The sequence below is a fragment of the Notechis scutatus genome, chromosome 4, assembly GCF_049901735.1.
Source record: "Notechis scutatus isolate UNSWTSFEM ecotype Mainland chromosome 4, rNotScu1.2, whole genome shotgun sequence".
NCBI classification, from domain to species: Eukaryota; Metazoa; Chordata; class Lepidosauria; order Squamata; family Elapidae; genus Notechis; species Notechis scutatus.
This window is the reverse complement of record NC_142012.1, coordinates 167590082-167609671: the sequence shown is the minus strand read 5'-3', so window position 1 is coordinate 167609671 and position 19590 is coordinate 167590082. Positions and strand designations below refer to the sequence as shown.

The window sequence follows — 19590 nt, the reverse complement described above, 5'->3', positions numbered from 1 at the left end:
AAAGGAAATGGGAATTAAAGGAGAGAGGAAACGAGGGAGGAAAGACAACGGGAATGAGAAGGAAGGAAAGGAGAGGAAGGAGAGAGAGAGAGAGAAAGAAGGAAGGAAGGAAGGAAGGAAGGGGGGAGAAAGGGAAGGAGGGAGGAAAAAGGGAGGGAGGAAAATGGAGAGGGGAGGGGAAGGAAGGAAATAGGTGGGAAGAAGGGAAAGAAAAGAAGAAGGGAAGGAGGAAAAGAAAAGTGGAAGGAAAAAGGAGATGAGGAGGATGGACAGAGGAAAGGAAATGGGAATTAAAGGAGAGAGGAAATGAGGGAGGAAAGACAACGGGAATGAGAAGGAAGGAAAGGAGAGGAAGGAACAAGAGAAAGAGGGAAAGGACAGGATGGAGGGAAGAAAATGAGAGGTGGGAAAGGAAAGGAAGAGGGAAGGGGAAGAGGAAGGAAAGGATGAAGAAGGGAGGGGAAGAACGAAAAAGGGGGATGAGTGAGAGGGAGCCATGTTTCTGCCCCACCCCACCCGCAGGAAAGAAGGAAAGAAGAAGATGGAGGGGAAGGGAAGGGAAGGGAAGGAAAGGAAAGGAGAGGAAGAAAAGAAAGGATGAAAGAAGAGGGAAGGGAAGGAAACCCCCTCCTCTATTTATTCTTCCAGCCCCACCACCACCACCACCAAGCACAAGGACAAAACCACCATTTGCCATTTTAGAAGGAATTGGGGGCTTTCAAAGGAGGCCTTGAAAGCCCCCCCAGGCATCCCTCCCCGCACCCCCAATTCCTACCCCAACGAAAGGCCGAGACCCGGGCAATTGGACCATTCCAGGTTCAGCCCCCCTCTTCTCTGGGAAAAACAAGCCAGGATTCGGGGTTTGCGGGCTGCAGGAGGGAAACCCACCTACCCAGCTCCTTCCGCCCCAGTTCAGGCGCTCCGCTGTCCCGCCGAGCTCGTTTGCATATGCTCATTAGGTGAAGCACCTGTACCTGAGGACCCCCCGCCCCCGCCCCCAATCCCCGGGCTTGCAAAAGCGAAGAGACGGCGCGCTCCCCACCTGGCTTCTCTTCTGCAAGTTTCTGCGTGGGAATTCCCAGAATCCTCAGCCGGCCCGCTGGGAATTCTGGGAGAGGCTGTGCCAAACCCAGCTGGAGGTCCCTGGGTTGCAAAAAGTATTGCAATTTTGCAAAAATTTTGATGCAAAAAAGAAAAAGAAAAGGTGGGTTTTTGTTTTTCGGCTCAGCAACCCTAAGAGGGCGCGTTTCTCTCTGCTGCCCCCTGCTGGGCGCCGGAGCGGTTGCAGCCCGTGACGTGTCCGGATTTGCAAGTCCAGACTTGCCTTCCTCCCCATTGCAATAGGGCAAAGGGGGCAAGCGCCCTTTTGCAACCTGGCGCCCTCCGAGGTGATGTTAGTGCCTTATGGCGCCCCCTCAGCGGGCCTCTGGATCTTTCCCAGCCTTTTTTTTGGGGGGTGCCTCAATGGCGGGGATGGCTGGGTGGGGGGATGGTATTGCAAGATGGATACATAGGTTCAGGCTTCAGCAAGGGTCAGCAGATAAATCTTACAGATAATCAGAATTGGAAGGGACCTTGTGGGTCATCTAGTCCAACCCCCCACCCCCACCCCTGGCAGAGGGAAGTGAGCCCCCCAGCAAAGTCCACTCCAGCCAAACACCCACAATTCAAGGCTTTTCTCCCTGGTGCAAAATTAATCAAACAGTGCTTAAATCAGACAATTAAAATTTATATTAAAATTAAATCAAACAATGCTTTCGGAGAGTTGCATTCACACAACACGTTTCCCCCACTGATTAAAAGAAAAGGAAAGTCCTACACATTAGGCAAGAAAAACCCAAAGGACACATATAATAGACTGGGTGAAACCAGGCTCAATAGCAGGAACTGGGAGGGGGATCTTGGAGTCTTAGTGGACAACCAGCTAAATAGGAGCCAGCCGTGTGCAGCAGCAGCCAAAAAAGCCAATGCAATCCTTAGTTGCATTAACAGAGGAATACAATCGAGATCAAGGGAGGTACTAATACCACTCACTAAAGCCTTAGTAAGGCCACACCTAGAGTCCTGCATCCAGTTTTGTTCACCACATTATCAAAAAGATGTTGAGGCTCTAGAAAAAGTGCAGAGAAGAGCAACCAGGAGGATGAGAGGACTGGAGGCTGAAACATATGAAGAACGGTTGCAGGAACTGGGCCTGGCTAGTCTAGGGAAGAGAAGGACCAGGGGAGACAGGAGAGCAGTCTTCCAATATTTGAGGGCAAGGGGTTGGACTAGATGACCTACAAGGTCCCTTCCAACTCTGTTAATCCGACTTTAATCTGATTTTAATGAACAAAAGGGCCAGGGGAGACAGGATATCATCTTCCAATATTTGAGGGGCTGCCCCAGAGAGGAGGAAGGGGTCAAGCTATTTTCTAAAGCACCTGAAGGCCAGACAAGGAAGAATGGATGGAAAGTGAACAAGGAGAGATTCAATCTGGAAATAAGGAGAAATTTTCTGACAGTTAGACAGACAGACAGATGGTAGTTTGGTAGGTGGATGGAGGTAGGTAGGTAGATAGATAGATAATAGGTAGAAAGATAATAGGTAGATAGATGAATAGGTATTAGATAGCTAAGTAAATAGTAGAGTAGCTAGATAAATATAGAGAGATAATAGATAGTAGGTAGGTAGATAGATAGGATAGATGATAGATAGAGATAGATATAGATAGATATAGATAGAAAGAAAGAAAGATGATAGATAGTAGATGATAGATGGATAGATAGATAATGGATAGATAGGTGATAGATGGTTGGTAGGTAGCTAAGTAGAGAGAAATTGAAAGAAAGAGGCAGATAAATATAAATATAAAGATGGATGGATGGATGGATGGATGGATGGATGGATGGATGGATGGATGGATGGATGGATATTATGCTTCCTGAGCATTTATACTGGTGGGTTTCCCATAAATTCTCAAAGCAGGATAACTCAACACAGTTGCTGCATTCAGATGATATCACACTCCAACAAAGAATGTTTCTACTGTAAAAAGTCCCATAGAGCTTTTTCTAAAAGCAACCTGAAAATTTACCAATAAAACCTCAATCCGAAAGGAAGCTCAGATGCTAAACCTGTCAAAGTCAAACCCCAAAGAATGTTGCCCCCAAAAAAAACACATCCTGGTGCACAGTAATTAAATCTGACAGGAGCCTGAATTTTCAATGATCGATTTTTTTTCAACCTGTTTGGACAGATGGCCCTCTAGGAAGCAACATCAATAAATCGTGCCTGGATGAAATAATGCCGGATGTAATTTGGAAAAGTTGCACTTCAAATACCTAAATTCTGTTCCGGCTTGGAAAATGTCACTTTTCAGAAAAACAATATGCTGGATTTTGGAAAGCAGAGAAGAGAGGAAAAAAGGAAATAGACAGGTACTCTCAGCTTAAAATAGTTCATTAAGTCACCCGTCCAAAGTTACAACGGCACTGAAAAAAGGGGACTTATGACCATTTCTCTCACACTTAATGTCCACAGCAGCATCCCAGTGGTCATGTGAATCCAAATTCAGAAGCTTGGCAACTGGCATGTACTTATGACGGTTGCAGTGTCCCAAGGTCACACGATCCCCTTTTGTGATCTTCTGGCAACCGGGGTACTCATTGATCTGCTGCAGTGATTCCCTTAACAAGAAAAGTGGCAAGAAAGGTAAAAATGGGGCAAAACTCACTGAACGACTGCCTCGCTTAGTGACAGAAATTTTGGGCTCCATGATGGTCATAAGTCAAGTACCCTGTTTCCCTGAAAATATGACCTATCCTGAACGTAAGTCCTACCTTGATTTTTATACATGTGCCCAATATAAGCCCTACCCCTCAAAATAAGCCCTAATTAAGATCCCGCCCACTCCAGAGTAGACGGGTAGAAATTAAGCTAGGATGAGGATAGGGGGGTGGAGCCGCCCTACTGCTTACCTTTGGACAGGTGTACCTTTGCCAGGCCTCGCACACCCCAACACCTGCCTGGCTGGCCCGTTTCTTCTGCCGCCGGCAAGGCTGGCAAGGCTTTCCTGAAGGCCTCTGGAGCTGAGAACAAAGCTCAGGATCGATCCTGAGCTCTATTATGGGATGCAGAGGCCTTCAGGCCGCAGAACAAGTCGTTTTTGAAGGCCTCTGACAGCAAAAAGGAGGCGGGGGGCTGAGTGGAGGCGACATGCGCAAGTGAGGTTAATCAGTGGAGGACGTCCCCCGAAAATAAGACCTGGTGCCTTTTTTTGGTGGGAAAATATATATACAGTATATAAGGCAGGGTCTTATTTTTGGGGAAACACAGCTTCTTTATGAGCTCCTTCGTGGAAATGTGTAGTGCTGTTGGCAGCCTTTTAATCGCCTCTCTGGATATCTCTCTGGTGCCTACTGTAACCTCCTCACTGTTGTGAAGTTTGAGAGTTGTGAAGTTTGAGACAGAGGTTTGCAAAATATTTCCGGGTGAGGAAATTGGACTTTTGCAGAGGCCATGCCAGCCCAAGCTCAGAATGCAGAACACAGGGGGCGGACATGTTCAAAGCTCACCTGAAGATTTGTTTATTATTATTATTATTATTATTGGTCCTTTCCCTCCGTTCTCAAGGTTCTGGGCATTGAAAGCCACCCTCGATCTAAGTTACGACCACAACTGAGCCCCAAATTCCCATTGCTGAGTGAGATCCACTATCGTTAACGTGAGTTTTGGCCCATTTGGTGGCCCTTCTCGCCACTGTTGTGAAGCGAATCGCTGCCGTCTTTAAGTGAGTCACATTGTTGTTAAGCGAGCTGGGCTTCCCGGCAGGCTTTGCTGGTCAGGAGGTTGCAAAAAAGGGGGGAAATCACGTGACTTCTTATCACGGGACAAAAGTTTGTGAAAAGATGGTTTTCATAGAGGGTAAAACTTCTGGAAAGTGTAGGTCTGTTTGGAGGGGGTTGGTTGGTTCCTCCCCCGTTGGCATTCGGGTCCCTTGGCCAGAAATTGGGGGGGGGGGGGGTTTGACAGGATTTCCTTCCGGGGGTGTCTTTTTCTTCTTCTTGTGTTAGATAAATCTTGAAAGCTTTTGATCTGTCTTTGGGTATCTATTTATCTATCTATCATTATCTATCATCTATCTGTCTTATTTATTTATCACTATCACTATCTATTGATTTATCTATCATGTATGACTCTATCTATCTATCTATCTATCTATCTATCTATCTATCTATCTATCTACCAATCCATCCATCTGTCATCTGTTATGTTTGTTTCTCTCGTTGCTATCTATCATCTCTCTATTGCAATCTCTCTCTCTTTAATTTATCTATCCATCTATCTATACCATCTGTCTATGACTATCTCTCTATTTATGACTATATATCTATCATCTATCTCTATCTATCTCTATCAATCCACTTACCAACCTACCATCTGGTATCTACTCTATCTATCTATATATTTATCACTATCACTATCTATTGATTTATCTATCATGTATGACTCTATCTATCTATCTATCTATCTATCTATCTATCTATCTATCTACCAATCCATCCATCTGTCACCTGTTATGTTTGTTTCTCTCGTTGCTATCTATCATCTCCCCATTGCAATCTCTCTCTCTTTAATCTATCTATCCATCTATCTATACCATCTGTCTATTGCTCTCTCTCTATTTATGACTATATATCTATCATCTATCTCTATCTCTATCAATCCACTTACCAACCTACCATCTACTATCTACTCTATCTATATATCACTATCACTATCTATTGATCTGTCATGTATGACTATCTCTCTCTCTATGACTATCTATTTCTACCTACCAATCCGTCTGTCATCTGTTATCTGTGTTTGTCTCGCTCATTGCTATCTAGCAATTATCTTTCTACTGCAATCTCTCTGTCTATCTGTCGGTTTTCATCCTGTTTTCTGTGTCTGTCTACTTATCTATCATCACAATCATGTTCACATTATCTGTCTGTCTGTCTGTCTATCTACAATTATCTATCAATCAATGTATTGATTGATTGATTGATCAATCTAATCTTTAGTTAAAACTATATAACTCAAGAGTTGGGCTAAATTAAGCCAAACACTTGAAGGGTCATTGATGTTCTCTGGCTTGGTGGCTTGGTGGTTTTCTTGCAGACGTTTCATGACCCAACTAGGGAACATCAACAGTGCTAGAAGGGAGGGAGGTTTGTTGAGAAGAGGGAGGAGGAGGAGGAGGAGGAGGAGGAGGAGGAGGAGGAGGAGGAGGAGGAGGGAGGAGGAGGAGGAGGAGGAGGAGGAGGAGGAGGAGGAGGAGGAGGAGGAGGAGGAGGAGGAGGAGGAAAATAGTGGGATCCTTGGTGCCCTCTGAGCTTGCTGGTTTTCTTGCAGACGTTTCATGACCCAACTAGGGAACATCAACAGTGCTAGAAGGGAGGGAGGTTTGTTGAGAAGAGGGAGGAGGAGGAGGAGGAGGAGGAGGAGGAGGAGGAGGAGGAGGGGAGGAGGAGGAAAATAGTGGGATCCTTGGTGCCCTCTGAGCTTGCTGGTTTTCTTGCAGACGTTTCATGACCCAACTAGGGAACATCAACAGTGCTAGAAGGAGGGAGGTTTGTTGAGAAGAGGAGGGAGGAGGAGGAGGAGGAGGAGGAGGAGGAGGAGGAGGAGGAGGAGGAGGAGGAGGAGGAGGAGGAGGAGGAGGAGGAGGAAAATCAGTGGGATCCTTGGTGCCTCTCTGAGCTTGGTGGTTTTCTTACAGACGTTTCATGACCCAACTAGGGAATGTCATCAGTGCTAGAAGGGAGGGAGGTTTGTTGAGAAGAGGGAGGAGGAGGAGGAGGAGGAGGAGGAGGAGGAGGAGGAGGAGGAGGAGGAGGAGGAGGAGGAGGAGGAGGAGGAGGAGGAAAAGTGGGATCCTTGGTGCCCTCTGAGCTTGCTGGTTTTCTTGCAGACGTTTCATGACCCAACTAGGGAACATCAACAGTGCTAGAAGGGAGGGAGGTTTATGGAGAGGAGGAGGAAGAAAAGGGAGATTTTACGTGCACTGTCTACTATCCGATAACCAGAAGGAGCGGGGTTACTATTTCTGGAGGGCAGATATGATGATTGACACCTTCTTCTTTGCTTTCTCTGGTCAGGAACTTCTCCATTTTTCCCCCCTCTTGGTTTTTGCAGGCACTTTCTTAGGGGCTTTTAGCGAGACCTTGCCTTAGGAGCCCCCTTTAATTCAAGGTGTGTGTGTGTGTGTGTGTGTGTGTGTGTGTGAAAATCAGGATGCCGGCTTGGCAAAAGCTGCCCCCTGAAGAGTGCCAGCCCAACCCTGGCCGAGTTCCTTTCCCAGGGGGGTTCTGGGGGGGGGGGGGGCTTGGCTCCCCTCCTAGTGTCGGAATGTGGGCGCGAGAAAGCCAACTCCTGGGCTGGGGAGGGAGGGAGGAAACTTCCATCTCAGCCTTGCCCAGCAGCTTCCCCCTGGGACTGCACGCAACCACAGTCCCCCAGTCCACAAACACCCCCCCCTCGGGATCAAAGGCTGGTGCACCCAGGTAGGTAATTATATCCCCTCCCCTCCCACATCGGGGTGAGGGGGAGAAGATGTTTACAAATCAGCCACTCCCATTTCGGAAATGACAGCCAGACTCCCTGGAAAGGGGGAGATGCGCGGGGGGATTAAGAGGGGCTTTGCACAGGTTGCACCTGCTGTGTTTTTTTCTTCCCCTCCCCTTTTCTCCTTTCCTTTTCTCTCCTCCCCTCCCTTGGCTGTCAGGAGAAGGAAGGAAGGAAGGAAGGAAGGAAGGAAGGAAGGAAGGAAGGAAGGAAGGAAGGAAGGAAGGAAGGAAGGAAGGAAGGAAGGAAGGAAGGTGGAATAAGAAAGGAAAGGAAGAAGATGCAAGAAGGAAGGAAGATGGAATGAAAAGAAAGGGAAAGGAAGGAAGAAACTGCAAGAAGGAAGGAAGGAAGGAGATGGGATAAGAAAGGGAAAAGGAGAAGATGCAAGAAGGAAGGAAGATGGAATGAAAAGAAAGGGAAAGGAAGGAAGAATGCAAGAAGGAAGGAAGGAAGGAAGGAAGGAAGGAAGGAAGGAAGGAAGGAAGGAAGGAAGGAGGTGGAATAAGAAAGGGAAAGGAAGAAGATGCAAGAAGGAAGGAAGATGGAATGAAAAGAAAGGGAAAGGAAGGAAGAAACTGCAAGAAGGAAGGAAGGAAGGAGACGGGATAAGAAAGGGAAAAGGAGAAGATGCAAGAAGGAAGGAAGATGGAATGAAAAGAAAGGGAAAGGAAGGAAGAAACTGCAAGAAGGAAGGAAGGAAGGAAGGAAGGAAGATGGAATGAAAAGAAAGGAAAGGAAGGAAGAAACTGCAAGAAGGAAGGAAGGAAGGAAGGAAGGAAGGAAGGGAATGAAAAGAAAGGGAAAGGAAGGAAGATGGAAGGAAGAAACTGCAAGAAGGAAGGAAGGAAGGAAGGAAGGAAGGAAGGAAGGAAGGAAGGAAGGAAGGAAGGAAGGAAGGAAGGAAGGAAGGAGATGGGATAAGAAAGGGAAAAGGAGAAGCTGCAAGAAGGAAGGAAGGAAGGTATCTTTCCCCTTCTCTTATTCTTCTCCTCCTCCTCCTCCTCCTCCTTTTCTCCTCCTTCTCTTCTTCCTCCTTCTCCTTCTCCTATTCTTCTCCTATTTCCTTTGTCTTTCCCCTTCCCCTTTCCTATTCTTCTCCTCCTCCTCCTCCTCCTCCTCCTCCTCCTCCTCCTCCTCCCTCCTCCTCCTCCTCCTCCTCCTCCTTCCTCCTCCTCTTCCTCAGCCTCTCCCCACCCCCTCCCCTGCTCACTTTCCTGCCAGGGCGGTTTGTTTCCCCCATCCCTCTTAAGCCTCCTGTCTGCGCAAGGCGTATCTCCGTCTTCGAAAGGATTACACTGGAGCGGATCCTTCTATTGTCCCCTCAGTTCGTTCCTCCCGTCTCTCCACACTCCCCAAATTCTCCAGCTCCCCAAAGCTTTCTCCCCAAAGACTTTCATGTGGCGCTTCGCCTGACAGAGCCAAGAAATGCAGGAAACCTGTGGGGGCGGGGGGTGGGGGTGGGGGCAGGAACAAGGGCTCTACCCTTCCTCCACTTTAGCTGGCATTGATAGGCTGGGCAGGAAGACAAGCGGCTCTGCAATCTCTTCTTAAAAACCTTCCAGGGATGGAGCCCCCACCACTTCTGGTGGCAAGCAGTTCCACTGATTCATTGTCCTCCCTGTTAGGAAATTCCTCCTTGGTTCTAGGTTGCTTCTCTCCTTGCTCAGTTTCCATCCTTTGCTTCTTGTCCTGCCTTCTTTGGTGCTTGGAGAATAGTTTGACCCCCTTCCTCTCCTTTGGGGCAGCCCCTCAAATATTGGAAGATGCTCTCCTGTCTCCCCTGGTCCTTCTTTTCATCAAAGTAGACATGTCTTCTGTCCATCCATAGTTTGCTCAGATTTTCTTTCTTTCTTTCTTTCTTTCTTTCTTTCTTTCTTTCTTTCTTTCTTTCTTTCTTTCTTTCTTTCTTTCTTTCTTTCTTCTTTTCTTTTCTTTCTTTCTTTCTTTTTACTCTTTCTTTCTTTCTCTTCTTTCTAGACGCTTTGGAGAATAGCTTGACTGCCTCTTCTTTGGAGCAGCCCCTCAAACACTGGAAGATGCTATCCTGTCCTTCTGCTATCCCCTGGTCCTTCTTTTCATCAAACTAGACATGTCTTCTGTCCATCCGTAGTTTGCTCAGATTTTCTTTCTTTCTTTCTTTCTTTCTTTCTTTCTTTCTTTCTTTCTTTCTTTCTTTCTTTCTTTCTTTCTTTCTTTCTTTCTTTCTTTCTTTCTTTCTTTTTTTTTCTTTCTTTCTTTCGCTTTGGAGAATAGCTTGACTGCCTCTTCTTTGGAGCAGCCTCTCAAATATTGGAAGATGCTCTCCTGTCTCCCCCCTGGTCCTTCTTTTCATCAAAGTAGACAGGTCTTCTGTCCATCCGTAGCTTGCTCAGATTTTCTTTCTTTCTTCTTTCTTTCTTTCTTTCTTTCTTTCTTTCTTTCTTTCTTTCTTTCTTTCTTTCTTTTCTTTCTTTCTTTCTTCTCTCTTTTCTTTCTTTCTTTCTTTCTTTTTCTTTCTTTTCTTCTTTCTTTTCTTTCTTTCTTTCTTTCTTTCTTCTTTCTTTCTTTTTCTTTCTTTCTTTCGCTTTGGAGAATAGCTTGACTCCCTCTTCTTTGGGGCAGCCCCTCAAATATTGGAGCACTGCTATCCTGTCCCCGCTGGTCCCCCTTTTCTCTAGACTGGCCCAACCCAGTTCTCTTCTTGCTGGCTCATCTGAGGGGTTTCTGACGATTGACTGGCTCAGCAAAACGCTTCTGGTTCCTTCGCCTTCTGCTTCCTCTTGGCTCTCCTTCGCCAGCCTCCATTGCCAAGGGATCCAAAGGCCTTTGTAATCAGAAGCCGGCGGCCTCCCAAATTCAAGGCAGCCTTCCAGGGTCTCGGTTCCTGGCCCTGCTCCGCATTCCTCCGGCCCAAGGAGCTGAGATGCCGATACAGCGTGCAATTTCACACTGCCTGTTGGACGTCAACCTTCCTGCATTTTGCACGGGCTTGCAAAATGGGCTGAGCAAGGACCCCCCCCCCCCGTGGCCAAACCTCATCGTGTCCAGAAGGCGCGGCTGCTTCTCCAGACCCAGAGTTTCTCCATTTCAGTAGATGGATGGAGTTCAATTCCCAGAATTCTCTAGCTGCCATGTTTTAAGATAGATGGACTTCAGCTTCCAGAATCTTTAAGCCGCCATGTTTCAAGATGGATGGACTTCAACTTCCAGAATTCTCCAGCTGCCATGTTTCAAGATGGATGGACTTCAGCTCCCAGAATTCTCCAGCCGCCATATTTCAAGATGGATGGACTTCAGCTTCCAGAATTCTCCAGCTGCCATGTTTCAAAATGGATGGACTTCAGCTCCCAGAATTCTCCAGCTGCCATGTTTCAAAATGGATGGACTTTAATTCTTAGAATCTTCCACTTATTTGAAGATGGATTTCAACTCCCAGAATCCTCCAGCTGCCATGTTTTAAGAGGGGTGGACTTCAACTCCCATGTTTTAAGATGGATGGACTTCAGATCCCAGAATTCTCCAGCCACCATGTTTTAAGATGGATGGACTTCAATTCCCAGAATCCTCCACTTGTTTGAAGATGGACTTCAGCTTCCCGAATCTTCCAGCCGCCATGTTTTAAGATGAATGGACTTCAATTCTTAGAATCTTCCACTTATTTGAAGATGGATTTCAACTCCCAGAATCCTCCAGCTGCCATGTTTTAAGAGGGGTGGACTTCAACTCCCATGTTTTAAGATGGATGGACTTCAGATCCCAGAATTCTCCAGCCACCATGTTTTAAGATGGATGGACTTCAATTCCCAGAATCCTCCACTTGTTTGAAGATGGACTTCAGCTTCCCGAATCTTCCAGCCGCCATGTTTTAAGATGGATGGACTTCAATTCTTAGAATCTTCCACTTATTTGAAGATGGATTTCAACTCCCAGAATCCTCCAGCTGCCATGTTTTAAGAGGGGTGGACTTCAACTCCCATGTTTTAAGATGGATGGACTTCAGATCCCAGAATTCTCCAGCCTCCATGTTTTAAGATGGATAGACTTTAGCTTCCCAAATCTTCCAGCCGCCATGTTTTAAGATGAATGGACTTCAATTCTTAGAATCTTCCACTTGTTTGAAGATGGATTTCAACTCCCAGAATCCTCCAGCTGCCGTGTTTTAAGAGGGGTGGACTTCAATTCCCAGAATCCTCCAGCCTCAATGTTTTAAGATGGATGGACTTCTGGAGGATTCCAGAAGATGAACAGTGTTTCTCAACCTTAGCAGCTTTAAGAAGTGGGGACTTCAGAGTCTGTTGCAGGATTTGTGGCCTCCATATCCCACCCTAAACATTAAACTTAAAATGCCTGGCTGGGGAATTCTGGGAGTTGAAGTCCACAAGTCTTACAGTTGCCAAGTTTGGGGACTCTGTTCTACATAGTGCAGTTTATCCAGGCTCAGGTCAAAAGGAGGCAAGTTTACTACTCGTATCTTAAGTGTTGCCACTATCTTGTCCTCTGTTCCCATCTCTCAGTTGTCCCTGGAGCAAAAGCAATCCATTTTGTTGTACAATGACAAAATAATTCCAGGCAGCAAACATATCTAACGCACCTTCCTCCTTCTATTTTCCCCACAACAACAACCCTGAGAGGTGGATTGGGCCCAAAGATTTCATGCCTAAAGCGGGACTAGAATTCCCAGCCTCCTGGTGATTGGCCTAAAGTCACCCAGCCAGCTTTCCATGGCTGAGGCAGGACTTGAACTCGTGTTCTCCTGCTTTGTAGCCTGGAGTTGTAACCACTGGACTGAACTGGGTTGCGAATGACAATTTGGAGTGACAGTTATAACTCAAATTAAAAAGGAAAAAAAAACAGTATATCAAAGATGTCAATTGCAACCCAGGAGCTATTATGAACAAAATGGAAGTTAGCCAACAAATCCAAACAAAGTGGAACCTCCATATTCAAGAGCAACCTACCTTTGAATAACAGCCTTGGCAATAGATAGGTCATCCTCCAAAAACTAGAAAACTAGACTGGATAACTTTTGGATTGGCCTGATCTGATATGATCTTAACAGAAATTCCCTGAATTCCAAACCTTGATTTTTGGATATTAATCACTGCTTAATCTGATAAGGAATAATTTCTCTCCACCAGTTAAAATGACAACTGAGGCACATAGGAGCTCCATTGATTGTTAAGTTAGTCCTTAACTTACAACCATTCATTTAGTGACTGATCAAAGTTAAAATGGCACTTTAAAAAGGGACTCATGGTTGTTTTTCACACTTAGAACCAGGGTCACATAATCAAAATTTGGATGCTTGGCAACTGGGATGTTTTTTACAGAATAACAGAGTCAGAAGTGACACTACAGGTCTTCTAGTCCAACCTACTGCTCAAGCAGGAGATCCTGTATCATTCCAGATGAATGGTAGTCCAATCTCCTCTAAAAAAAAAAAAAAACCTCCAGTGATGGAGTATCCACAATTTCTGAAAATGAACTCTGATTAATTATTCTCTTCTTAAAAACCTTCTTTTTTTAAAAAAAAAAAAAAAGGATGGAAGGATAGACTAACAGAATGATAGAATTACAGAATAACGGAAGGGACCTTGGAGGTCTTCTAGTCCAACCCCTGCTCAAGCAGGAAACGCTATACCATTCCAGACTAATGGCTGTTCAATCTCCTCCTGCAAACTTTTAGTATTGGAGCACCCACACTTTCTGGAGGGAAGTCAATCCCATTTACAACGGTCGCAGTGTCCCAGGGGAGGGAGGGTCATGTGATCCCCTTTTGCAACCTGACGAGCAAAGTCCATGGGGGAAGCCAGATTCACTTAATGACCGTGTAACTCACTTAACAACTCTCTTCATACTCTACATAAATGACCTCTGTGATCATATTAAGAGCAACTGCGTTCTCTTTGCTTGATGATGTAAAGCTATTCAACACCACCGACAATACTGCTACCCTACAAAAAGACCTTGACTGTGTATCAGAATGGTCAAACAAAGGGCATCTTTAAATCTCAAGAAATAAATGCTCTGTCTTACATATTGGCAAAAAAAATATCAGAAAATAAAATACAAGCTGAATAGTCAAGACCTTGTTGAGGATCCAAACTCTGTCAAGGACCTTGGAATACTCATCTCTAATGATCTAAGTGCTAGAGCCCACTGTAATTACATAGCCAAAAAGGCATTAAGAGTTGTTAACCTAATCCTACGTAGCTTTTTCTCTGGTAATATCACACTACTAACTAGAGCATACAAAACATTTGCGAGACCAATACTCAAATACAGCTCATCAGTCTGGAACCCACATTACGTATCTGATATTAACACAGTTGAGAAAGTCCAGAAATACTTAACAAGAAGAGTTCTCCACTCCTCTACTCGTTGCAGAAGACCTTATGCCACCAGACTTGAAATTCTAGACCTAGAAAACCTAGAACTACGCCGCCTTTGGTCCGATCTAAGTATAGTATATAAAATCATACATTGCAATGTCCTACCTGTCAATGAATACTTCAGCTTCAACCATAACAACACAAGAACACACAATAGATACAAACTCAACGTTAATCGCACCAAACTTGATTGCAGGAAATACGACTTCAGCCACAGAGTGGTCAATGTCTGGAATCCTCTACCTGACTCTGTGGTTTCTTCCCCAAACCCCAAAAACTTTAACCTTAGACTGTCTACTATTGACCTCACCTCTTTCCTAAGAGGCCTGTAGGGGCCTACCGTCCCTGTCCTATTGTTGCTTTTTATTTTTCTTATATGCATCCATGTATTCATAACTATGTTTTTACTTATACCCATTATCTTGTAAGCAATTGACAAACCAAATAAATAAATAAATATAAATAAAAATAAATAAACAAATAAATGCCCTTAACCACGGCGGCAAGGAAAGTCGTAAAACAGGCCAAAACTCTCTTAACAACCATCTCACTTAGCAACGGAAAGTTTGGGTTCAACTGTGGTCATAAGCCAAGCACCACCTGTACTTATGGGGTAGGGGGACAGAAATCCATAGCGCCAAGCCTGCCCCCAACCAGTAAAGTAAAGTAAAGTAGAGAAAAGTAAAGTACAGTATGATAGAGTAGAGTAGAGTAGGAGTAGAGTAGGAGTAGAGTAGAGAAAAGTCAAGTCCTACATTCAGGCAAGAAAAACCCAAAGGACACATATATACATATAGGCTCAATAGCAGGAACTGGAAGAGGGATCTTGGAGTCTTAGTGGACAACCAGCTAAATAGGAGCCAATGATGTGCAGCAGCAGCCAAAAAAGCCAATGCAATCCTAAGTTGCATTAACAGAGGGAGACAATCGAGATCAAGGAAGATACTAATACCACTCACTAAAGCCTTAGTAAGGCCACACCTAGAGTCCTGCATCCAGTTTTGGTCACCACGCTATACAAAAGATGTTGAGACTGTGGAAAGAGTGCAGAGAAAAGCAACCAGGATGATGAGGGAACTGGAGGCTGAAACATGCGATGGACGGTTGCAGGAACTGGGCCTGGCTAGTCTAGGGAAGAGAAGGACCAGGGGAGACAGGAGAGCATCTTCCAATATTTGAGGGGCTGCCACAGAGAGAGGAGGAAGGGGTCAAGCTATTCTCCAAAGCACCCAAAGGCCAGACAAGGAACAATGAATGGAAACAACAAGGAGAGAGATTCAACCTGGAAATAAGGAGGAATTTTCTGACAGGGAGAGCAATCCACCCATGGAACAGAAGTTGCCCTCAGAAGTTGTGGGAGCTTCATCACTTGAGACCTTCAAGAAGAGATTGAACTGCCAACTGTCAGAAATGGTGTAGGGTTTTCTGCTTGGGTGGGGGGTTGGACTAGATGACCTACAAAGTCCCTTCCAACTCTGATTATCTGTTATCTGTTAACCACGGGCTGACACCCAAACACAATCCACAAGGATTGTTGTGAGTCTGCAGAAGGGAAACAACACTTCGATCTGAGGCTGTGCGACTGTGTTGAAAGGACCCCTGTGTCCCAACACCAGCCCTATTTCTGGTTGTTGTCGTTCCAAGTGGATTCTTTTCATACCAATGCTGAATTAACCATCTGGGGCTACAGAATTCTCTGGGGCAGGGTATCTCAACGTTAGCAACTTTAAGACAGGGGGACTTCAACTCCCAGAGTTCCCTAGCCAGTGGTATTTATTTATTTACCTTAATGTATTTATCCATTCAATATCTATACAATTAAAAGGACATAATAAAAACATCCAGTTTTGGTCACCACACTATAAAAAAAAAGATGTTGAGACTCTGGAATGTGTGCAGAGAAGAGCAACCAAGAGGATTAGGGAACTGGAGGCTAAAACATATTTAAAAATGGTTGCAGGAACTTGGCATGACTAGTCTAGGGAAGAGAAGGACCAGGGGAGACAGGATAGCAGTCTTCCAATATTTGAGGGGCTGCCCCAGAGAGGAGGAAGGGGGTCAAGCTATTTTTTAAAGCACCCAAAGGCCAGACAAGGAATAATGGATGGAAACTGAACAAGGAGAGATTCAACCTGGAAATAAGATTTTTTTTCTGACAGAGAGAACAATCAACCCCTGGAACAGAAGTTGCCTTCAGAAGTTGTGGGAGCTTCATCCCTGGAGGCTTGGAAGAAGAGACTGGACTGCCATCTGTCAGAAATGGTGTGGGGGTCTCCTGCTTGGGTGAGGGGTTGGACTAGATGACCTCCAAATCCCTTCCAACTCTGTTAATCTGTAATCTGTAAAACCACCCAGATTGAGAGTTTTTTTTAAAAAAAAGCTATATTTATTTTTATTCCATCTTTATTATTTATACAAATAACTCAAGGCACCAAACATGTCCAACATACCTCCCTCCTCTGTCCTGGCTGGGGAATTCTGGGAGTTGAAATCCACCAGTCTTAAAGTTGCCAATATTAAAAAAAAAATACTGCTCTGAATCACTCATGTGAATTTAACAGGCGCTCTTCACACAGCCTAACCAACACTCCCCCAGATTCTAACTAAGTTTAATCCTTGACTCCGTTCACCAATCCTTATTCCACCTGGCTAAGGATGTTGTCTGAATGCAACAGGTGCCGGCCAGCATCAAAGGAGCGCAAAGCGGGGAAGTGCGAAAACGCGGCCGTTTCCCAGTCTTGCCAGAAACTTCCGGCTCCAACAAATTGGCATCCTCTAAAATTTCCCCTTCATCGGCCGAGGCAGAGAGAGAGCTTCGCCCAAGACCCCCAAAGTGGGATAAAGCACCCCCTCCCCGAAAATAAAGGTCCGCGTTACAAGCGACCGATTTTTGGAGACCCCCGCGCGTAATTGCGCAAAGGCGCTGCGAAGTCTTTCGCGCGCCCCGCAGCTGTCACTACCCGAGAGGGAGGAGGATAGCAGGGAGCCCCACAAGCAGAAAAGAGGGATCTCCCCCTCCCCAGGTCGGGGCCACTCACCTTTGGAAGTAAGCCTCGGGACAGCATGGCAAAGAAGCGAAGCGTCCCGTCTCCAGACTCATCGCCTTCCCGGTCGGGTCTGGAGGTAGCATAGAAAGCCAAGCGGCCGACAAGCGGCCGGATCAGGTGGCAAGCAGGGATCGAGTGTGTTGAATGTTAAGACGGCGGACTTCAATTTGCAAGGGGTGAGTGGGGTGGAGCCTCTGGTGGACTTCAATTTGCAAACGGGGGGGGGAAGTGTTGAGGCTCTCCGGCCAATGAGATCCCAACGGGGACCGCCGCCCCAGCATGGCAAAACGTCCCTCTGGCCGAGCTGAGCATCGCTGGGACGCGTTCCCGGGACGCGCCGCTGCTCTGGAAAGGGACAACATCGAGTGCCGTCAGAAGATAATATTTGTAGCTGAAACGTTTATTCTTTTGGAATAAATTGGGGCGTGAGACAGAAAAGCTGATCTCAGTTTTCTTCTGAATGGTGAGGGATGAAGAAGTTCTCCATCTGTGGGGGGGTCTTTGATGCTCTCTGAGCTGGGTGGTTTCCTTGCAGTTGTTTCATGACCCAACTAGGGAACATTATCAGTGCTAGAAGGGAAGGGGGTTGTGAAGAGGAGGGGAGGAGGAAGAGGAGGAGGTTGTTTTCTTGCAGATGTTTTGTGGCCCAACTAGGGAACATTATCAGTGCTAGAAGGGAGTGAGGAGAAGAATGGGAGGAGGGTGAGGAGAAGGAGAAGGAGAAAGGGGAGAAGGAGGGAGAGGAGGAGGAAGAGAGGAGGAAGACTGTGTTGGTCCTTGATGCTCTCTGAGCTGGGTTGTTTTCTTGCAGACGTTTTGTGGCCCAACTAGGGAACATTATCAGTGCTAGAAGGGAGGGAGGCTTACAGAGAGGAGGAGGAGGAGGAGGAGGAGGAGGAGGAGGAGGAGGAGGAGGAGGAGGAGGAGGAGGAGGAGGAGGAGGAGGAGAATTGCTGTGGGGTCCTTGGTACTTTCTGCTTGGAGGTTTTGTTGCAGACATTTCAACATCTGGAGCTGGCGCATCTCTGCATTGCTCAGCTTCCAATATCTCTTCCATGCTTGATTCCATCTCCCCCCCGCGCCCGCCTCGCCCCCACAAAGCCAGACCAGCAGAAGGGCTGTGGGTGGAGAATTCCTCCTGCATCCCTGTGGAAACTCTGAGCGAGGGCTTGAATCTTGCTTCTATTTTTTTTCACCAGCCTTCTGCTGCTTTTTGCCGTTGGATTCTGTGGTTTTAAAAGCCCAGCGTCAGAATTTAGGGGAATCCCTTGGCCAAGATTGGAGAGGGGGAAAAAACAACAACAACCAACCATCCTTTCCTTCCTTTTGGCTAAATTCAGCTCAGCTATTTTATTTGTTTGTTTATCACATTGCTGAGCCGCCCACCTCCTTCCCAGAGGGAATCTGGACAGGGTACAAATCAGACATTCATGTCTTTAAAGTATATGAAAGCTAATTGTAAAAAAGCCAGGAGGATTAAAATGCCGTGAATGTTAATTGAAAGGTAAAGGGAAGGCTTTTTGTGGCGCTAACCAGCCCCAGCGGTGAATGCTTCCCTGGGCTCCCCCCACAAGGCCACAGACCCACATTTTTCACCCTTTTTGGAAGACCAGGGGATGTGGGGGGGGGTCCTTGCCTCACTTTCCTGGGTAGGGGGGAAATGTTCCAAAAAGTGGGAGCAATGGCAGACAAAGCTCTCTTTTTAATTTTTATTTATTTGATTTGATTTGTCAATCTCTTACAAGATAATAGGTATAAGTATAGACATAGTTATGAATACGTGAAATGGATACATAGAAGAAAAATAAAAAGAAACAATAGGACAGGGACAGTGGGCACGTTGGTGCGCTTATGCACGTCCCCTACAGACCTCTTAGGAAAGGGGTGAGGTCAATAGTAGAAAATGTAGAATAGTAATAAGATATGGCATAGAATATAAAAATGAGCATGAACCTGAATTTGCGTCTGTACGAAGAAATGTAACCCGGGATTATGCTGCTTTCAAAAAAGATGTTTTATTTGTATTTCTGTTCTTTTTGTGAAAACTCAAATAAAATTTACCAAAAAAAAAAAAAAAATAGTATTCGGTCCTCTTCCTGGACTCCCCCACTCTCAATTCTTTAAGGGACAAAGTCGGGGAACCTATTTTCCCTGCTTAATGGGGTGGAACAAGATGAAGTCGATTCTGTAGGTAACTGAGCCCTGTGTCCGGTAGGGATCTATAGGTCCCTTTGAAATGGACCCAGAAGCAGACTGGCATCCAACAAACACGGCCACGTTTTCATGGAATAATGGAACAACAGAGCTGAAAGGGACCTTGGAGGTCTTCTAGTCCAACCCCCTGCTCGAGCAAGGGGCCCTAGACTATTTCAGACTGTCCAATCTCTTCTTAAATACCTCCAGTGATGGAGCACCTGCAACTTCTGGAGACAACTTCTGTTCCATTAATTAATTGTTCTGCCTGTCAGGAAATTTTCTCCTTTGTTCCAGATTGCTTCTCTCTCCTGGATGAGTTTCCATCCATTGCTTCTGTCCTGCCTTCTGGGGCTTTGGAAAATAGGTTGACCCCTTCCTCTTC

The 19590-nt window shown here is 45.8% G+C and overlaps 1 protein-coding gene across 3 annotated transcripts in view; it reads right to left on the bottom strand.

The window, feature by feature from the left end:
- Positions 1–17145, bottom strand: part of TP63 (tumor protein p63) — a 166046-nt gene extending 148901 nt beyond the window's left edge. For 2 of the 3 annotated variants that reach the window (XM_087965613.1, XM_087965617.1), the window contains exon 1: positions 17004–17133. In XM_087965613.1, the coding sequence (XP_087821739.1) occupies positions 17004–17095 (92 nt within the window). In that variant the 5' untranslated portion in view covers positions 17096–17133. Of the gene's footprint in view, positions 1–17003 lie in introns of all 3 variants that reach the window. The other variant, XM_087965615.1, reaches the window with a different exon arrangement.
- Positions 17146–19590: the final 2445 nt, after the last annotated feature.